The sequence below is a fragment of the Indicator indicator genome, chromosome 1 (assembly GCF_027791375.1).
Source record: "Indicator indicator isolate 239-I01 chromosome 1, UM_Iind_1.1, whole genome shotgun sequence".
Classification (NCBI taxonomy): Eukaryota; Metazoa; Chordata; class Aves; order Piciformes; family Indicatoridae; genus Indicator; species Indicator indicator.
In genome coordinates this window covers 3,656,744-3,677,286 of record NC_072010.1, presented here as the reverse complement: position 1 = coordinate 3,677,286, position 20,543 = coordinate 3,656,744, and the positions used below count along the sequence as shown (strand labels likewise).

At 44.2% G+C, this 20,543-nt stretch overlaps 1 protein-coding gene across 1 annotated transcript; it reads left to right on the top strand.

Annotated features, from left to right (window-relative positions):
• The first annotated feature begins 1,579 nt into the window (after positions 1–1,579).
• Positions 1,580–19,743, top strand: ALG8 (ALG8 alpha-1,3-glucosyltransferase). The gene is made up of 13 exons (XM_054385061.1): positions 1,580–1,659; positions 2,671–2,749; positions 4,847–5,040; positions 7,298–7,407; positions 9,303–9,370; positions 10,406–10,532; positions 11,271–11,374; positions 11,487–11,607; positions 13,097–13,236; positions 14,067–14,206; positions 16,357–16,454; positions 17,487–17,559; positions 19,512–19,743. Exons 1-13 carry the CDS (start codon positions 1,580–1,582, stop codon positions 19,741–19,743), a joined length of 1,566 nt encoding a protein of 521 aa, XP_054241036.1.
• Positions 19,744–20,543: the final 800 nt, after the last annotated feature.

Here is a 20,543-nt window from a genome sequence, read left to right as displayed (position 1 = left end):
TGTCCCCCAGGGATTGGTACTGGGTGCAGTTTTGTTCAGTATCTTTATCAACAACCTGGATGAGGGCATTGAGAGGACCCTCAGCAAGTTCCTGATGCTACAAAACTGGGGGGGAAGGGGGGCTGGCTGACACCTGTCAGGCTGTGCAGCATCCAACATGACCTGGACAGGCTGAGAGCTGGGTGCAGGCAAACCTCAGGAAGTTTAATAAGGACAAGTGCAGGGTCCTGCATCTGCGGAGAAATAACAACAGGCACCAGGACAGGTTAGAGGCTGCCCTGCTGGAAAGCAGCTCCACAGAGAAGGACCTTGGAGTGCTGGTGGACAGCAAGTTCTGCATGGAACAACAATGTGCCCTTGTGGCCAAGAGAGCCAATGGGATCCTGGGATGCATCAAGAAAGGTGTGTCCAGGAAGTTTAGGGAAGTTCTTCTACCTCTCTACTAAGTTGGGGTGAGACCACACCTGGAATCCTGTGTCCAGTTTTGGGCTCCACATTTCAAGAGAGGCAGACCTGCTGGAGAGAATCCAAGGGAGAGCCAGAAGGATGCTTAGGGGACTTGAGCATCTCCCCTGTGAAGAGAGACTGAGAGCCCTGGGGCTGTTTAGTGTGGAGAAGAGAAGACTGAGAGGGGATCTGATCAATGTCTATCAATATGTGAGGGGTGGGTGTCAAGTGGAGGGGGCCAGGCTCTTTTGGGTGGTTCACAGTGATAAGCCAAGGAACAATGGGTTCAAACTAGAAGATTTCACCTCAACATAAGGAGAAACTCTTTCCAGTGAGGGTGACAGAGCCCTGGAACAGGCTGCCCAGGGGGGTTGTGGAGTGTCCTTCTCTGGAGTCTTTCCAAGCCCACCTGGATGCATTCCTGTGCAGACTACCCTAAGTGATCCTGATCTGGCAGGGGGGTTGGACCTGGTGCTCTCGAGGTCGCTTCCAACCTCTCATATACTGTGATACTGGCACAGGTTGCCCAGAAAGGTGGTAGATGCCCCACCCCTGGAAAAATTCCAGGTCAGGTTGGATGGGGTGCTGAGCCACCTGATCTAGTGGAAGATGTCCCTGCCAACTGCAGAAGGATTGGACTAGGTGAACTTTAAAGGTCTCTTCCAACCCACATCATGCTATGATTCTATGATATTGCTGCCGTACAGGAAAAACTAAGTTTAACATATTATCCATATGCTTTCATGCAACACCTGCAAGGTGCCGTTCCTTGCTATAAGGAAACTACCCAACCCAAATGCTGGTCCCACACCATGCAACCCCGCATCACTCAGGGTCAACACCACTCAACTCCATACCACCCAACCCCCCAGCCTGTGGTCCCACACGACCTAGCTCCACTGCCAGTCCCGCACTACCCAACCCCACACCACCGATCCGCAGCCACACGCAGCCCTCTCCCACACGCAGACCTCTCGCAAACGCCCCCGCGCATGCGCGTTCCCGCTCGGGGGGCGGTGGCCGAAACCCGTGCACGCTGCGCCGCGGGAGGAGCCGCGCTCTTTAAACGCCTGCGGCGGGCCCTGGCCCCGCTCCTGCGCATGCGCGGCGGCTCCCGCAGCGCTGCTCTGCCATGGCGGCGGGCGGCCGTAGGTGGTTCCGTACTCTGGCGCTCGGCGTTTCCTTCCTTAAGTGCCTCCTCATCCCCGCCTAGTAAGGAGCTGCCCCGCGGCTGGGACTGAGGCGGGGCGACTCGGTCTGTCTGTTCCCCCTCAGGGGAATGGGGATGGGGGCATGGGCTGGCGTGGTGCGGTGGTTCTGAGCGGCCGTGGTCTCCTCAAGGTCTTTATTTCCGTGGTGTGGTTATGGGCAGCGGAGGGGTCCTGCCTTCTCCGCCTCTCGACGATGTGAAATACGTTTCGTGTTTGAAGGGGTTTGCAGCTCGTTCTGCTGGGCTGTTGTTCGGGGATGGGGAGCGGGGAGGGCTTTAAAACATGAACGCTCTGTAGTTTTGAAAGGAACTCTATAGAGTTTTTTCCTCGATTACTTTTTTAAAAATCAGTCAAAACCCGGGGATTTTGAATTAAGCGTCAGAAAATGTCGAACTAAAAAAAAAATTCTTGTCTTATGTGTCCTTGGCATGAAGTTCTTAGAATCCTAGAGTAGTTTGGGTTGGAAGGAGCCTTTAAAGGTCCACTTAGCCCAGTTCCTCTGCAATGAGCAGGGGCATCCACAACGACCTGTAAGGTTGGAGCCAGGGGGGTGTTGGTCTCTTCTCTTTAGTAAAAAATGACGAGAGGAAATGGTGCACCAGGGCAGTGTAAGATTGGACATTAGAAGAGACTTCTTCACTGAAAAGGTTCTTAAACACTGGAATAGACTCCCTGGGGAGGTGGTGGAAACCCCATCCCTAGAGATGTTTAAAAGCCACAGAGATGTGGTGCTGGGAGATACGGTAGCATTACGGTTGGACTTGAGGGCCTTAAAGGTCTTTTGCAGCCATACTGATGCTATAACTCTAGATCAGGTTGCTCAGATCCCCACCCAGCCTGATCTTGAATGTTTGTACAGATACGGTATCATGCAGCATCTTCGTTACTGGTCGGCTTCCTTGAGGAAAGTCTTGCGTTAGAGCTGATCATTATAGGCTTCCTTTTTATCTACCTGTGGTGGTATGCTCGGAAACGTTTCTCCTTTGTGACTCTTAATATACACCTTCTGTAGTTATTCCACAGATTTTGAAGTACATAGGAACTGGCTCGCCATCACTTACAACTTACCCATCTCTCAGTGGTACTATGAAGTAAGTATCTGGGTTTTTAGCTGCATATGAATTCTAGGTATGTTGGGTATGTCAGTCTGTGTGACTGCTAAAGGCTTTTCTGCACAGAAAATGTGTGCCATAAATATTGATGGTTGGCAGCTCTGTAACAGTAGTACAAAAACATAACCAATCATCATTTGTTGGCTCTGTGAAGCATTTAGTTTAAAAAGAAATGAGAGAATTGTTTAGGGAAGCTGCTAGAGTTTAGGAAGGTAAAATGAAAAAGGCAATTAAAGCACACAGGTTATTAGGCAGTGTGACATGGGAGAGAGTTGCATGGCAGTCTTAAATTGCAGCTCTCTTCATTCCTGTCATTAGTGCTATCATTATTATCATCAGCTACCGTGCTAAAGAATGAATCCTATAAATGGGTGTATACATTAAGAAATCAATCACTATTAAGGTTTTGAGCCTCTGCTGGCACTACTAGCATGCACAGATTTAATGTGGGTGAATCACCTTTAAGTTGATAATAGACTCATTCTACAATTGGGTTTTAATCTGTCTCACAATATCTTCTTGAGTTCTGGAATGAGTATTAGGGTCTGCCATCTTCCTCCTCATAAGTAATTGATTGTTGTGGCTCAGAACTTTCTGACAGGCTGATCCAATTGTAAAACAAATTCCTGTAAAGCTGGTATGATCTCAGTGATAATGTCTTGATGCCAAAGCCCAGGATGTCTTTCAGCAGCATAAAATAAGCATTTGGGAACACACACACTTAACAAGTCTATCCCAACTTGCTGTTTCTCCTTTCTCTTCTCTAATTTCCACATCTTGTTGGTCAGGACATAAAGACCTTATGAAAAACAAAACAAAACCACCGACAACAAAAAGCTATTTGCTCTTGATGAAGTCATATTATATGAATAAATGTTCTTGATTAATGAGTAAAAATAACTTTTAGACTGTTACAAGGCTGATTGGGCTGATGGTTTCTCTAATGTAGAGAAATAGTCTGTGAGCTCTTTTACTGAGTTTTTTAATGTTGTCCTAAGGTTATTTGTAAAGAACAGACAATTATACTGGTTAAGTGCAGATGCACAAAATGCTGTTTAATCTTTTTCTACTAATCAAGAGATTTCCTGCCCCTCTCTAGGACTACAGAACAACAGCTCAAATCACGTTCAGCGTCATACGGCTGGCTCCTTCATTGTGTAGCAGTTTCTGTTAGACAGAGGCAACTGAGTTAAAATACATCATCTGATTTGCTGTGGTGAACTGTACCTGAGGGAAAGTAAACAGCATGGATTGTGTTAAACTATTGTGCGGGAAAACTTAACAAGGCCGAGTGCTGGGGTCCTGCACTTGGGTCACAACAACCCCATGAAACGTTCCAGGCTTGGGGCAGAGTGGCTGAAAAACTGCAGAGTGATGAAGGACCTGGGGGTGCTTGATGGCAGGTAGCTGAACATGAGCTAGCAGTGTGCTCAGGTGGCCAAGAAGGCCAACAGCATCCTGGCCTGTATCAGAAATAGTGTGGCCAGCTGGACCAGGAAAGCAATCTTGCCCCTGTACTGATGAGGGGACTCATCAGTACCTTGAGTACTGGGTTTGGTTTTAGGCCCTCAATATTAGACAGACATTGAGGTGCTGGAATGTGTCCAGAGATGGGCAACAATGCTGGTTAGGACTCTGGAGAATAAGTCTTATGAGGAGCAGCTGATGGAACTGGGATTGTTTAGCCTGCAGAACAGTAGGCTCAGGGGAGACATTCTTGCTGTCTACAACTACTTGAGAGGAGGTTGGAGCCAGGTGGTTGTTGGTCTCTTCACCCTAGTAACAAGTGTTAGGCTGAGAGGGAATGGGCTCAAGTTGCACCAGGGGAGGTTTGGATTGGATGTTTTAATAGAAACTTCTTCACTGAAATTGTTCTTGAACATTGGAATGAGCTGCCCAGGGAGGTGGTTGAATCCCTGGAGGTATTTAAAAGCCACAGAGATGTGATACTGAAGCACCTTGTTTAGCATCAGATTTGGTACATTTAGATACTGGTTGGACTTGCTGATCTTATAGGTCTTTTCCAACCAAAAACATTCTATTGTTCCAAACTATGTATTCTTATTTTCCCTTTAGGCAACTTCAGAATGGACCCTGGATTATCCACCTTTTTTTGCTTGGTTTGAATATGCACTTTCCCATGTTGCCCAGTACTTTGACCCCAAGATGTTGGTTATTGAAAATCTAAACTACACCAGCCAGGCAACCATCCTCTTCCAAAGGTTCTCTGTCATCTTTACAGATCTCGTGTTCATATATGCAGTTCGTGAGTAAGTCTTCATGTTCTCATTTTAGGTACAATGGGTAGTTGTTGTTCATGTTCTTTCTAGGTACAATGGGGCTTTTTCTAGAGTAAGAACAAGTAATTTTTTTGTACAAATAAGCTCATAACTGCATGGAAATACCAAAGCTGGGAGAAGTTAGGAAGAAGTTGCTAAATACAAGATAATTTTTTGTTGTCTTTGGAGACACTATTGCTGTCTGTGCCATCAGATTTGTACCTGTTCAGATATTAGGTGCCATTTTACACATTAGAGATGATTTGTTTCTGTCTCTGTTCGTTTTGTAGGAGTTGCAGGACAGTTTGGGTGCACCCAACTGTTTTTTCCTGTTACTTACTGTTCTTATGAGGAGAGAATGAGGGAGCTGGGTCTTTTAGTTTGGAGAGGAGGAGACTGAGGGGTGACCTCATTAATGCTTGTGAATATGTAAAAGATGAGTGCCAGGCTCTGCTCAGTGATGCCCAATGACAGGACAAGGGGGTGGAAGCCGAGGCACAGCAAGTTCCATGTAAATATGAGGAAAAAAATTTTTCACTGTGTGGGTGATGGAGCACTGGAAGAGGCTGCCCAGGGGGGTTGTGGAGTCTCCCTCTCAGAACCCACCTGGATGTGTTCCTGTGTGATCTGGTCTACGTGATCCTGCTCTGGCAGCAGGGTTGGACTGGATCATCTTTCAAGGGCCCTTCCAGCCCTTAACATTCTGTGATTCTGTTCTTCTAAAGCAGAAGCATAAAGGAGACCTGTGATAACATGCCAGTGTCATCTAATATGTGAAATTACTCCAGTGGTTGTGGTACTCTTGATGCTAAAATGATTATTCAAAGTCTAATTCAACAATATTAAGATTGTGTATTTTCAGTGTACTGTGTCTTTGTGAAGAAGTGTATATCCTGCACATAGAGTAGAAGGGGGAAAGTGTTTTAAGAATTGTCTGCCTTAATCTGTAAAGGTCTTACCTCATTCTGTCTGCTCAAAGTCTGGGCTGGAAGTTCTCTGTTGCACTGGAGCTCTGCTTGAGCCCCTTCAGTTAGTTTATTTGAATCAGGCTGGCTTTGCATTATGACTTTCCTTTTGTTTTGACTTGGATGTTTGAATAAGCTGACTTTCTGGAAATGGCTCTACTAATAGCAATTCAACTCATTTCTTTGGGTTGCAAGAGACCTTTAAAGCTCACCTACTCCCACCTCCTACCTCCCTGCAGTGTACAGGGACCTCTTCAATTAGATCAGGTTGCTCAGAGCCCTAGATAAGCTGACCTGTAATGGTTGCAGGGATGGAGCACCTAAACCACCTTTCTGGTCAACCTGTGCCAGTGTTTCTTCACCTACAGTGGAAAAAAACCTCTTCATCCACAACTTTTTAATCTGATCTAACCTTGCCTTCAGAAATAATACAGACCACAGAGCTTCATACTCAGAAGTAATAAGATATTTTTTAACAAAAAAAAAATAGCTCAGGGAGGCAGGGAAAGGTTAATGTCCCACTCAGGACCTTAAATACAACTTGGTATGCCATCTCCAGATGTAGCAATATGTTGTTAATTCAAGATAAATGGATAAAAAAATCACTTTGACAACTTTACAGTTGTTGGTGAGCATGAGGGGGCTGAGGGCTGTTCAGCCTGGATAAGAGAAAGCTCTTGGGAAGACCTAATAACAGCCTTCCAGTACCTGAAGGGGGGCTGCAAGAAGGATGGAGAGAGACTGCTTACAAAGGCCTGGAGTGATAGGACAAGGGGCAATGGCTTCAAACTAGAGAAGAGCAGATTTAGGTTGGATGGTGCGAGCAAGCTCTTTACCATGAGGATAGTGGAACTCTGGAACACGTTCCCCAGAGAGGTGGTTGGGGCTCTATGCCTGGAGATACTCAAAGTGAAGCTTGATAAGGCTCTGGGCAACCTGATGTAGTTGAGGATGTGCCTGTTGACTGCAGAAGGGGTTGGACTAGATGACCTTTAGAGGTCCCTTCCAACCCAAATCATTGTATGAATGCGAGACATGAGCCTGAGATAAAATTACTTAACATAAGTTTTAGCATGTGGAACACACTACAGCTATTGAAATTGAAGATCCTGTTTTTGTTAAACTTCATTCATGACACTGTTCTCTTGAGCAAGAATCTTACCATTGCCTTCCATCCTATTAAAGTAGTTAACTTCAGGTTTAAAGCACTTCTCAACTTCAAAAAGCAACAATGGTTTTGTGTGTTTCAGTTAACTCTCCCTTTTTCTTCTGCTCTTCTTCAGGTGCTGCAAGTGCATGAATGGGAAGCGAGCTGTAAAGAATACCCTGGAAAAGCCAGCATTTATTCTTGCTGTTCTGCTGTTGTGGAATTTTGGGTTGTTAATTGTGGATCGTATCCTTCCAAACTGGTGTGGGCTGTTGGTGTTTTGCTCTGTTTGTTTCTTTCACAACCTGTTACAGCATGCCCTACAAACCTGTGAATGTTTTTGTTTCTATCCCAGCAAGAGATGCTACTGTTTGCTTGTGGGGTTAGTTGAGTAACTTCATGTTTTCATTACTATTATTATTTGGCAAAATGGAAATTGCTCTGTTTTTGCTGTGGTTTGCCAGAACTGCAGGATGAGGCTGGCAGCAACATGCCTGTTGCTGCTGACTGCTCCTCCTCCAGCTGCCTTCACAAGCGTTAGCAAAGAGCCTCTTTAGTGAATGTGGTTCTAGGTTTGTCCCATGGCAAAGAAAATCTCTGCAAGTGCTTTATGCTCAGGCTGGCTTCAATTGGTTAATGTTACAGGAGAATTGGCAAGGGTTTTCTTAAAGAGGATGCTCTGTAAAACAAGTTCACCATGACCCAGCAGTGTGCTCCTGTGGCCAAGAAGGCCAGTGGTATCTTGGGGTGCATTAAGACTGTTGCCAGCAGGTTGAAGGAGGCTCTTCTCCCTCTTCTACTCTGCTTTAGGCCACATCTGGAGTACTGTGTCCAGTTCTGGGCTTCCCTAATACAGAGACAAGGAACTGCTAGAGAGTCCAACAGAGGGCTCCAAGGATGAGAAGGGAATTGGAGCATGTCTAGGCTGAGAGACTTAGAGAAGGCAAGACTGAGGGGATCTTCACAGTACTTACCAATATCTAAAGGCTAGGGGTCAAGAGGATGGGGCCACGCTCTTTTCAGTGATGCCCAGCAGCAGGACAAGGGGCAACAGGCACAAACTGGAACACAGGAAGTTCCACTTGAACATGAGGAAAAAATAGTTTCCTTTGAGGGTGCCAGAGCACTGGAACAGGCTGCCCGGAGAGGTCATGAAGTCTGCTTCTCTGGAGAGATTGAAAACCTGTCTGGACATTGCAATCCTGGGCATCCTGCTCTGAGAGACCCTGCTTTAGCAAGTGGGATGTGCTAGATAATGTCCAGAGGTCCCTTCCAAACCACAGCATTCTGTGGTATAAACATACCTCTGGAAAGTCCAATTATTCTGAGTCAGTCTTGACACAACATCCATTGATCTAGCTGAGGAGAGAACAAGAAAACAACAGGAGTTTTTACAGGAAGGACCAGTTTTGTCTCAGTCCTCTGTTTCCTGCTTACAGGTGATAAATGAGGGCTGCCATCTGCACCCATTAACTAATGTGAGGCAGAATCTAATATAAAAAAATTCAGAAAGTGCAGAATTAAGCTTTTATTTCTTTTGATTTATATCCTCTAAGTTGCCTGATACAAGTCATCAGGTTATTATGCTTCATTTCATCTCTACAACTACCTGAAAGGAGGTTATAAACAGGTTGGGGTTGGTCTCTTCTTCCAGGCAACCAGCACCAGAACAAGAGGACACAGTCTCAAGCTGCACCAGGGGAAATTTAGGCTGGATGTGAGGAGAAAGTTCTTCACAGAAAGAGTGATCTGCCATTGGAATGTGCTGCCCAGGGAGGTGGTAGAGTCACTGTCCCTGGAGGTGTTCAAAAAAGGATTGGATGTGGCACTTGAAGCCATGGTTTAGTTAGTCATGAGGTGCTGGGTGATAGGTTGGACTTGGTGATCTCTCTCTGAGGTTTTTTCCAACCATGCTGATTCTATGATTCTAAGGCAGTGTACTAGTTTTAGCAGATTTTGTCTGTGCTTTGCAGGGATGGTTAATTAACAACTTCATGTCTATGGAATGAATTTAAGGTTACTTTCTTGATTTAAGTTCCATTGTAATTTGCATTTATTGTTGATAAGCTCAAGTCTTCCCCAGAAAACTGGCAGTGGTCAAAAAGAAAGCTTGCTTTGTTCCTTCCTTGACCTGAGCTCAGATATTCACTTCCAGTACAATGGCTTTCTCTCTGGGCTGATGCTCCTTTCTGTTGCCCGAATATGTCAGGTAAGCTTGAATGGCTCTTTTCTGTTTGTCACTATATGTATTTTAGTGCATTAATTAGCTTCAATGAGCTGCTCAGATTTAAAAGTCTTGATAGCAGCTTGAAATTGAGGGGGTGCTAAACTGGATGTCTAATTATCTGTTTAGTTTAGGTAGAAGAGGAGGACTTGAAACTCATTCTGATTCCTTAGCAATGCTGCAGTTCCTCATGAGAAACCTAAATTCTGTTAGACCTTAGCACTGTGACATTTCCAGCTTGTCTTCCAAGTCACTTCTAAGTTCTTCCCTCTGTGCTTAGCACTGCTGAGGCCACACCATGAGTACTGGGGTCAGTCTTGGGCCACTCACTACAAGGACATTTTGGTGCTGGAGTGTGTCCAGAGAAGGGCAGCAAAGCTGGTGAAGGGTTTAGAGAAGAGCTCTTGTGAGGAGTGGCTGAGGGAACTGGGCTGTTAAGCCTGGAGAAAAGGAGGCTGAGGGGAGACCACCTCTACAACTACCTGAAAGGAGGTTGTGGCCAGATAGATGTTGGTCTCTTCTCCCTAATATTAAGTGATAGGACAAGAGGAAACAGCCTCAAGTTGCACCATGGGAAGTTTAGGTTGGATATTTGAAGAAACTTCTTCAGTGAAGGGGTTCTCCAACACTGGAACAGGCTCCCCAGGGAAGTGGTTGAATTCCCATTCCTGGAGGCATTTAAAAGCTGCAGAGATGTTCTGAGGGACATGATTTCACATCAGACTTGGTAGAGTTAGATAGTATTTGGACTTGCTGATCTTAAAGATCTCTTCCAACCAAACTGATTCTGCAAAGCTGTGAGGAGGTGAACACTGCCCTAGTTTTCTAAGCATCATGTGATGATGTAACCTCCATACCTGCTGTCTGTAACACTACAGAGTTTGTAATTTGAAGGAGATACTCATTTTTTTCTGCCTATGATAAATGCTCTGTCACCTTACAAGTACCACAGAGGACCAATAAACCTTACTACCAAGGGAGAACAAGTAGAAGAGCTTAGATGTTGTTTTTCTCTTTTAGAAAAGATACTTGGAGGGTGCCTTTTTTTTTGCCCTCCTTCTGCATTTAAAGCACATCTACATGTACGTGGCCCCAGCATATGGCATTTACTTGCTGCGATCCTATTGCTTTACTGCAAACAACGCAGGTAAGGTGGACAATTCCTTGCTCACTTTTGGGAGATTGTGTTCATTAGTGGAGTCTTGATAACACCAAAAGCTATTTCAAAATCTTCCTTTGAGTTTTCTCTCCACTCCTCAGCGCTGATAATCATGGTTGATGCTCTTCATATTAACAGAGAAGATGTTTCTCTGGACAGAGAAAATACTGAAAGTTCCTGTAATGGAGGAACTTCAGTGTGGAAGAAGTAAATGCAAACTAACAGTTGAAGCCTGGGGAAGACTGAGGGGGGATCTTCTCAGTGCTTGTCAGTATCAAAAGGGTGGGGAGCAAGAGAATGAGGCTGGACTCTTTTCATTGTTGCCCAGTGATGGGACAAGAGGTGACAAGCACAAACTGCAATGAAGGAAGTTCCACCTGAATATGAGGGAAAACTTCTTTCCTTTGAGGGTGCCAGAGCATTGGAACTGGCTGCCCAGAGAGGTTGTGGAGTCTTCTCTGGAGACTTTCAAAACCTACCTGCACATGATCCTGTGCAACCTGCTTTAGTTGAAACTGCTTCAGCAGGGGGGTTAGACTAGGTGATCTCCAGAAATTCTACCTGACCCCCACCATTCTGTGATCCTGCAAAGGAAATAACTGAATGTAATGTAAAAGGTTATGTGCTGCTCTTAGGTGCTGGCCATTCACTGTTAATGTGGAATGCTTTTAGCTCCCTCTCCACTTGCCATAGAAATTGATTTCATCATCTCTTTGCTTCTTGTAGATGGATCCCTGAAGTGGAGAAGTTTCAGCTTTCTTCATGTGTCTCTTCTGGGATTGATTGTCAGTCTCATTTCTGCTCTTTCATTGGGCCCCTTCATAGTACTGGTAATAACCTGTTCAGGGGAATAACAGGTGAAAAACTGTCAGAAAATGGTTTTAGGGAAATATAAACCATGTTTCTCTTAAAGCAGCCATTTTTCTTTTGTGGTTTCTGTAGGGCCAGCTGCCTCAAGTCCTTCACCGGCTTTTTCCTTTCAAGAGAGGTCTCTGCCATGCTTACTGGGCCCCCAACTTCTGGGCTTTGTACAACGCTGTGGATAAAGCACTAACCATTGTTGGTACAGTATGCTAATCTGCTATTTGGTGCCATGCATCAGTACAGGGCTGATCTGCTGGAGAGCAGCTCAGGGGAAAAGGATCTGGGAGTCCTGGTAGGAAACAGGATGTCCATGAGCCAGCAATGTGCTCTTGTGGCCAAGGAGAGCATCCCGGGGTGCATCAAATAGAGAGTGGCAAGCAGGTTGAGGGAGGTTCTCTTGCCCTTCTACTGTGCCCTGATGAGCCACATCTGGAGTACTGTGTCCAGTTCTGAGCTCCCTGGATCAAGAGGGACAAGGATTTGGTGGAGAGGGTACAGAAGAGCAGTACAGAGATGAGTGGACTAGAACATCTCTCTTGGGAGGAAACACTGAGAAAATTGTCTTTTTAGTCTGGAAAAGAGAAGACTGAGTGAGGGATCTCCTAAATGCCTACAAATACTTAAAGGTTTGGTGTCAGAAGGATGGAGTCAGTCTTTTTTCAGTGATGCCCAGTAACAGTACGAAGGGTAACAGACACAAAGGTAAGAAGTTTCATCTAAACATGGGGAGGAGTCTCTTTGTAAGGGTGATGGAGCACTGGACCAGGCTGCCCAGAGAGGTGGTGGAGTCTCCATGTCTGGAGACATTCAAAACCTGCTGGACACATTCCTGTGTGACCTTCACTAAGTGAACCTGCCTTGGCAGTGGGGTTGAAATCAATCTGTCTATTCAAAGATAGAGAGTACCTCTGAAGAAAGAGACTTGGGTGTATTGATTGATGAGAAGCTCAACATGAGCTGGCACTGTGCTCATGCAGCCCAGAAAGCAAATCATATCCTAGGCTGCATCAAGAGGAGTGTGGCCAACAGGTCAAGAGAGATGATTTTGCCCCTTTACTCTGCTCTTGTGAGACACCTTCTGGAATACTGCATTCAGTTCTGGTGTCCCCATCATGAGAAGGACACAGAGCAGTTGAGTGAGTCCAGAGGAGGGCCACAAAGATGATCCAAGGGCTGGAACACCTCTGAAACAAGGATAGGCTGAGGGAGCTGGGGATGTTCAGCCTCAAGAGGAGAATACTCTAGGAGGGTACCTTATAGCTGCCTTCCAATCCTGAAGGGATCCTGCAGGAAGGTTGGGGAGGCCCTTTCCATAAAGGGTGTCTAGCAACAGGACAAGAGGGAATGGTTTTAAGCTGAGGGAGTGTAGGGTTAGACTGGATCTAAGGAAGAAGTTATTTAGTACGAGGGTGGTGAGAGTTTGGAGTAGGATGCTCAGGGAGGTTGTGGATGTCTCCTCTCTGGCTCCCTCCTGAAGGCTAGATTGGATGAGGCCTTGAGCAGCTGAGTCTAGTTGAGAGGCATCCCTGCTTATGGCAGGGGGGTTGGACTAGATGATCTGTAAGGTCTCTTCCAACCTAAGCCATTCTATGAAAAAAAAAAAATCTTGGCCATGTACCTAGTTCAGCTACTTGGTTTGCTTCGTTAACACTTAACCAGTTTGTGCTTTTTTTATGCTTTGTTTTCAGGTTTAAAGTGTAATGTGCTTGATCCCACACAAATTCCTAAAGCCTCAATGACAGGAGGGCTGGTTCAAGAATTTGAACATACTGTCCTCCCTTCTGTGACTCCACTGGCAACATTAATCTGTACTTTCTTATCTATATTGGTAAGAACAAAGAATATTTTGGGAAGTTTGATGTGTTTTGTTGCCCATAGATTTTATTTAACATGCACTTCACATGAATTTTAACCCTAGTCCAACCCTGACTGATTCTGTGATTCTATGAAAGAGGTTTTCTTTAAAACCTAATATAGTCAAAACAATTATTAGGATAAATGTGGATTTAACCTTTCTTCATGCACAGTAGTACTTTCTTCAATTATGGTTAAAATTGTGACTTCTGTCAACTCAATGGTTAGAAGATTGCTAAAAGCAATCTTGGATCAAAACCACTCTGCATGCTGAGCTGGAATTAACCTGTTCTGATAGAAGGTAATTGAACTGGGACGTGAGAAGAGATATGAATGGAATTTTAGACAGCTTATGGTGCCTAACAACACAAGTGACATGGAAGTGTGGTGTTCTTCATATGGCAAGCAAAGAGTGAAGGCTCAATAAGTAATTACCTGGGTACACAGAGACTTTTTCACTCTAATGAGCCTTTAACTGGAAATCTGTTTCTACACTTCTGTGTAGTAACTTTGATAAAATGAGTTTAATAGTTTAGATTCAAAGACAGTTTATGCAAGACAAGTAACAGGGAGTCAGCTGTGGTCTTTCAGTCTGTTTTCCCCTCCTGTTATGCTGATGAAGTCCTTAGGAAGACTGTATTCATACATCCAGATAGATACAGAGCTGTACAACACCTGTGCCACACGAGCACAACCTGGGTGCTGTGGTGTTTATTAACATTGACAAAAATCTCATTGGACAATGGCTTGTGTTCAGGATTGCCAAACTTTTGACTAAGTCCTGTTTTTACCTGTTGTTTCTAGCCCTCTGTTTTCTGTCTTTGGTTTAAACCTCAAGGGCCCAGAGGCTTTCTGCAGTGCCTTGTTCTTTGTGCATTGAGCTCCTTCATGTTTGGCTGGCACGTGCATGAAAAAGCAATACTGCTTGCTATTCTGCCCCTAAGGTGAGTGACTTTTGTACATAGCAGCTGGCCAAAGTGAACCTGCAGCCACTTGTTGAGGAAGCTTCAAAGAGGATTGCTTAGTTTTCAGGGTGTTTCAGAAAATGAGCCTGGTTATAGAGTGCCTTAAGCTGCCAAATTTTAGCACGCTTCAAGTAAATTAATTTCAGGAAGGTTAAAATGTGGCTGCCTTTGCAGCAGAGAGAGCTGAAGATGGTATAACATGGTGTTAAACAGTGTCTTTTATGATGTACTAACACTGGCTTGGGGTCAGTTTTGGGTCCCTCACTACAATAAAGACATTGAGGTGCTGAAGCAGGTTCAGAGGAGGGCAACAAAGCTGGTGAAGGATTTGGAGAACAGCTCTGGTAAGGAGGAGTAACTGAGGGAGGTTGGCTTTAGTCTGGAGAAAAGGAGGCTGAGGGCAGACCTTCTCATTCTGACTCCCTGAAAAGAGGTAGTGAGGTGGGTGTTGGTCTCTTCTCTCTAGTAACAAGTGATAGGAGGAGGGGAAACGGTCTCAAGTTGCACCAGGGGAGGTTTAGGCTGGCTATTAGAAGAAGCTTCCCTGAAAGGTTTCTCAAACACTGGAATAGGCTCCCCAGGGGAGATGGTTGAATCTCCATCCCTGGAGGTCTTTAAAAGACACAGATTTGGTGCTGAGGGATATGGTTTAGCATCAGATAGTGGTTGGACTTGCTGATCTTAAAGGTCTTTTCCCACCCAAATGATTCTGTGATTATACGTTACAATAGTTTTCATTGACAGAATCTTTAAGCAGAGCTTTATTGGGAGTAGCTGATCCCCATATCAGCTCTGTGGGGCACAGCAAAGCTTTGTACTGACTTACAGATGAGCAGAACAGAAGCATATGGTGTTAAGATGAATAAGCAATTAATTTTGGAGAAGGACACACAGGCCTGTGCACAACACACAATTCTTTGTGTCCCTCTGAATGCTGACTTGTTTCAAGATGCATAGCATAACAGAACAATCAGTGTTTGGATACAGATGATTGATTGTGGCTAGAATAATGCAAGAAAAAAAACAAACTCATGCTCATAAAAAGGATTCAGGCTATATGTGGACACACAGCTTCCAGTGGAAGTGAAGCTTCCTTTTCTTAGTGACAACCTGTAAGCAGGCTTGATAAAACTCACTTACATGGCATGGTGGATGAGAGCAGGCTGCTTTCCTCCTATCTTTTGTCCTCCCTACTGTTACTACTGCAGTTGGGCAGTGCATTCATTGCATCTGAAAAGTCAAAGATTATTTGTTGTGTGTCTGGTGGCTTTGCCTTTTGAAGAGTAAAACAAATTGGCTTGCCTGTCTTGAAGCATTAGACACTGCTGCCATACTCACGGAATCCCAGAATGGTTTGAGTTGGAAAGGACCTTAAAGATTATCCAGTTCCAACCCCACTGCCATGGAGGAGTTCCAAATTCAAGTTTGGCAAGCATGCATAGATGATGAAGTTTAAGAAGCTTTACCTGTCAGGGACCAATGTACAAATATTGTACTTCACTGGCTGCCAGGCAGCTGAGGCCTCAATGAGTGCTGGGGTTCATATTTAAAATGCAGGGTAGATTGTTCATGTGCCAGCTGAGGACATGGACCTTCTGCACTGTGCTTGACAAGACCAGCACGTAGCTTCTACCAAAGGAACTTTGTGCCTCTTTAGGGTAGAAGTGAGGCAGTAGCTCATCAGCTGCCTGACCAGTATTGCTGCAAACTGTGTTTTCCCTCTTCAGAGCTTTAGTGATGCTTCAACTGTTGAAGCTGGAATTGTGGGGGGGAGAGAATCAACACAATGGAAAAATCAAGGGAAGGAGAAAAAGTAAGGATGATAGTGTTGGCAGTCAGACGGTAAAGGAAAAATACTGTGTAGAAAACTTTCAGGCCTTTCTGATGTTTGTGTTCAGTGGGTCTGTGGCTTTCTGGAGAAAGGTTTCTTGACTAATTAGTAAATTTTGGGGTTTTTTTCTCCTGCATTTGCTTGCTTTGGAAGCACAACATTTCATCACAGGTCCAGTGTTTGGGACTGGGGTACCACACAACTGTTTGTCATGTTCTTCATTCTCTTAGGAATTACATAGTTCTGCTGAAATTATCTTCACTTTAAGACAAAAGCATAACATTCTTGTCATTTTTAGCTTGTTGTCTGTCCAGAGAGCAAAGGATGCTGGCATCTACTTGATTCTGACAACCACAGGGCACTTCTCACTTTTTCCATTGTTGTTCACAGCAGCAGGTAACTGTTTTGCTTGTTTCTGTGCTCTCACCTTACTGCTTTGGGGTGGGTTGGTTTAGTTTTTTTAGGGATGACATGCAGATTTGGGATTGGTTTATGAAATGAGATGAAAGTTGCAGGAGGCTGTATGTTAGCCTGCTTCCATAAATACAAACTCTCCAGCCAGTGAAATGTTGGTTTAAAAAGCTGTGGAAGAGCTGTAGGCTTTAAGTTCAAGTAGAGAAGGGAAATTATCATAGCCCATATTTGTTATCCCTCATTCTGCCACAGTTCTAGAAACTTCCTCTTGTTTAAGGATGAAGAAAAAGTGTTAAAGGCAGCTTGAAACAACAAACCTGGCAGGCTGATTCCCAGCTGATTGCTGCTTCATGCTCTCAGTAATGTGCTTAAACTGAAATACCATGCAGCAGCTCAGTTAAATCAGTACATGCAGGGACAGATTTGTCTTTGTGACCAAAAGCTGTTCCTTCCTTTCTTCCCTTCCTCCCCTGTTTGCTTCACTTAAACCCTAGACCATTACAGTTCCAACAGCACTAACACTGTGTTGATTGTCATCCTCTGGGAGACCTCAAATCCAGACACTGTCTTTTGGTCTGATGCTGCTTATTTGCAACAGTAAAGTTGCTCTTGAGAAAGGAAAACTTCCTCGGTTACTTAATTTTTATCCACCACATAACCTAGAACTAGAAGGCATTGATTTGGCTGTCACATTTATGCTTTAAGCTTTTCCATCCCAGTAATTTCCCATTTATTTTTGTGATAGGAAAATCTTACCTGCAGTGCTATCATATTGTACTTATAATTAGTGAGTGCAGTGTGTTTATGGGTAACTGAAGTAAGTGTATTGCAAATGCTTTAGTAAATATCTGTGTGTATTTTTAGGTGTCCTAAGCTATAAAACATTTTGTTCTGTTTGGAGGAAAAAAATAGACAGTGCAAGTGTGACTAATAGGATTTAAAGACACTGCAATTTATATAGCAAAAGGGTTTAATAACTAATGTTTAAAGCATGTTGTGTTTCTTTTATTTCAGAACTTCCAATTAAAATACTGCTTATGCTGCTGTTTACTGTTTATAGCTTCTCTTCGTTGAAATCTCTGTTCAGGTAATTCAAGAAAGTTGTTTCCCCACACCAAAACCAAACCTATTTATTCTGTCATTTGCCACGGTGCTGTCATAGGGGGCAAACAGCACAGAAAACTGATGCTGTGGAGTATCAAACCAAGGTGTTGCAAGTCAGAAAATGCTGCTGCTTCTGCTCTCCTCTTGGAGGCAAGGATTAAGTTAGGATTATTATAGCACATTCTTGTTGTGTTTGAGCTGTGCCATCTGGCCAGTTAGTCCCTGCAGGCTGTAATTCACCACCTGCTGGATGTGCTGTTCAAGCACAAAGTTGTGATGCCTGTGAGGATTTCAGTGCTGCAGGACTTGCTACAGTGAGTTACCTGCTACAGTGAGCTTGTTTGTGTCAGCAGTTGCAACCACTGCTGAGTTTTTCTGCAGTAGTACTTCGTATTTTCACACATGGAAGGGACAGGTTATAAAGAACTTAAATTTACAAGCATAATTTGTCAACAAACCTCCTGCAAACACTTGATTGTCAGAACTTGCAATTGCCCAGGTCATCCTGTGTGATTTTAACAGGCTGTTGTTCTCTTACCCACCTGACCAAAGACAATCCTTATCCTTGCAATCCCTGAAGTCTCCACTTTCCTATTTCTCAAACATTCCATGGCAAAACCTAACTGTAATGGAGGGTGTGGAAAGGCTATAGACCTGTTCAGCACTTCAGTCACCTGGTTTTATAGATGATCCTCTTTCATCCAGGCTGCTCTTTACTCCTTAGTATTTCAGAATTCATGGAATTGTGGAATGGTGGGGGTGGGAAGGAACCTCTGGAGATCTAGTCCAACCTCCCCTGCTAAAGCAGGACCACCTGGAGCAGGTTCCACAGGATCATGTCCAAGCAGGTTTAGAATTTCTCTAAACAAGGAGATTTCCCAACCTCTCTGGACAGACTGTTCTTGTGCTCTGGAAAGAAGTTCTTTATGTTCCGATGGAACGTCCTGTGTTCCAGTTTGTACCCATTGTGCCTTGTCCTATCACTGGGCACCACTGAAATGAATCTGGCCCCATCCTCTTGCTCCCCACCCTTTAGATTATTGATAAGCATGAGAAGATCCCCTCTCAGACTTTTCCAGGCTTAACAGCCACAGGTATCTCAGCCTCTCCTCAGCAGAAAGATGCTCCAGTCCCTTCAGCATCTTTGTAGCCTCTGCTGATCTCTCTCCAGTAGTTTCCTGTCTCTCTTCAGCTGGGGAGCCCAGAATTGGACCCTGTATTCCAGATGTGGCATCACTAGGACAGAGTAGAGGAGGGGGAAAACCTCCCTTGACCTTTCTTCTGTTTCAAGAACTAAAGAGAGATTGTCTAACTAAAAACCTCTGCAGAAGCTTAGTTCCTGTCTAGAGATGGAGCTTTTGCACATTTTTTTGTTCCTAACTTTCCAAACCAAAACAGTTCCTTCCAGAAGAGCAGGAATTCCCTTGTGAACTACATGCAGTCAAAATCCTACCACCAGTGTCCTTAGCAAGAGAGCTTGACTCGGTGCATTGTACAGGACGCTTTGGTGAAGTGGGCAGAGGTTAAGATCTGACATTCCTGTCTTTGGACACAGAACAGCTTTGGTGGAACAAATGTGTGTATGAAGGTCTGTGCTTCATTGTTCACTGAAGTGATGTGAGGTGAAGCAGAGCAGTTGCTGAGATTTCTGCTTAGATTCCAAGTCATCTTGGGACTTGGTGTCAAAGCCACATGACAAGGAAATTAGCTGTGCTCTGTTATTAAGCTCTTTTGTTGGTGTTTTTTTTTTTTTTCCCCCCTACTGAAGCTCTATATTGTTATTTAAAGCCTTATTATGAACTAATGGAGAATATCCTTTGCACTGGTCAAAAGCAGAATAGTTATTTTTAGATGTTATTTAAGATGTCATTTAGATGTTGTTTTAATTCATCATCATGCATTTTAACACCATCTGTTTTTTAATTCCTCTGACAGGAGAGAGAGGCCTCTCCTTAACTGGCTTGAAACAATCTACCTCATCCAACTAGTGCCTTTGGAAATCTTCTGTGAAATTATATTCCCTCTGACCCCCTGGAAACAGCATTTTCCTTTTGTCCCTCTGTTGCTGACCTCTGTGTACTGTGCTCTGGGTGTCACCTACGCTTGGCTGAAACTCTACATCTCAGTCCTGACTGAGAGAGTTTCGCTGAAACACAAGGTTGAGTAAAACTGCAGCGTTGGGACCAGTCCCAGATTTATCCCTTTTGAGGGGATTATCTGGCACAGTGAGGGGCATCCAGCTTTTTATAGGACACAATCTACTTGTACCATCACCATCAGGGGAGCTTTCCTTCCAACACTTCTATACTGCCTAACAAGGATACCTCTGATCAGAAGTGCTCCACATAATACCGTGGGGCATGGCGAGATGCAGTCTGCCATGGATAAAACTGTGAAGCTTAACAAGGTCCAGACTTCCGTCCCTAGGAAAACCTGCCCAGCTTTCCCATTATTGTTTGTATTTGAATAAAACTCACTGTGGCAAATGACCAGGGATCATTGCAGTGTAAAAGAGAGCATTGCAACTGCTTTCTGTGGAACATGTAAATTAAAAACTTGGTATTTTTGTTCGGCAATTTCTTGTGTTTCTACTCAGCTCGTGTCTATGTCTAGCTGGAAACTTGTCCTGAGGTGCTTTAAGGTTCAAATCTCAGTCTATACATAGGTTCTTTAATAAGATTGTTCCCATTTGATTTCATTTAATAGATTCTTTGCAAAGACATTTAATGTTATAGTAATTTTTGTAGATTACCAAATTGAGGCAGCTTCTGAAATGAGGAATTTTTTTTAATCCCATTAAAGATGTCAGATAATGTGGCTGGATAATTATCTTTATTTGCAGTTCAAGTAAAACTCTGCAACCCTGACAAAAGACCAAATGTCCACAGTTGCTCTGCTAAACTGAGGAAGAGGTATGTCATGTTATGCCTCTGCAGAATCACATCCCTTAAAGGATGAGTAGCACCC

Coding starts and splice junctions, on each gene's coding strand:
- ALG8 (XM_054385061.1), top strand. CDS start 1,580: ATGGCGGCGGGCGGCCGTAGGTGGTTCCGTACTCTGGCGCTCGGCGTT. Junction 11,608..13,096: donor TAAAGCACTAACCATTGTTG/GTACAGTATGCT, acceptor CTTTGTTTTCAG/GTTTAAAGTGTAATGTGCTT. Junction 14,207..16,356: donor CTTGCTATTCTGCCCCTAAG/GTGAGTGACTTT, acceptor TGTCATTTTTAG/CTTGTTGTCTGTCCAGAGAG.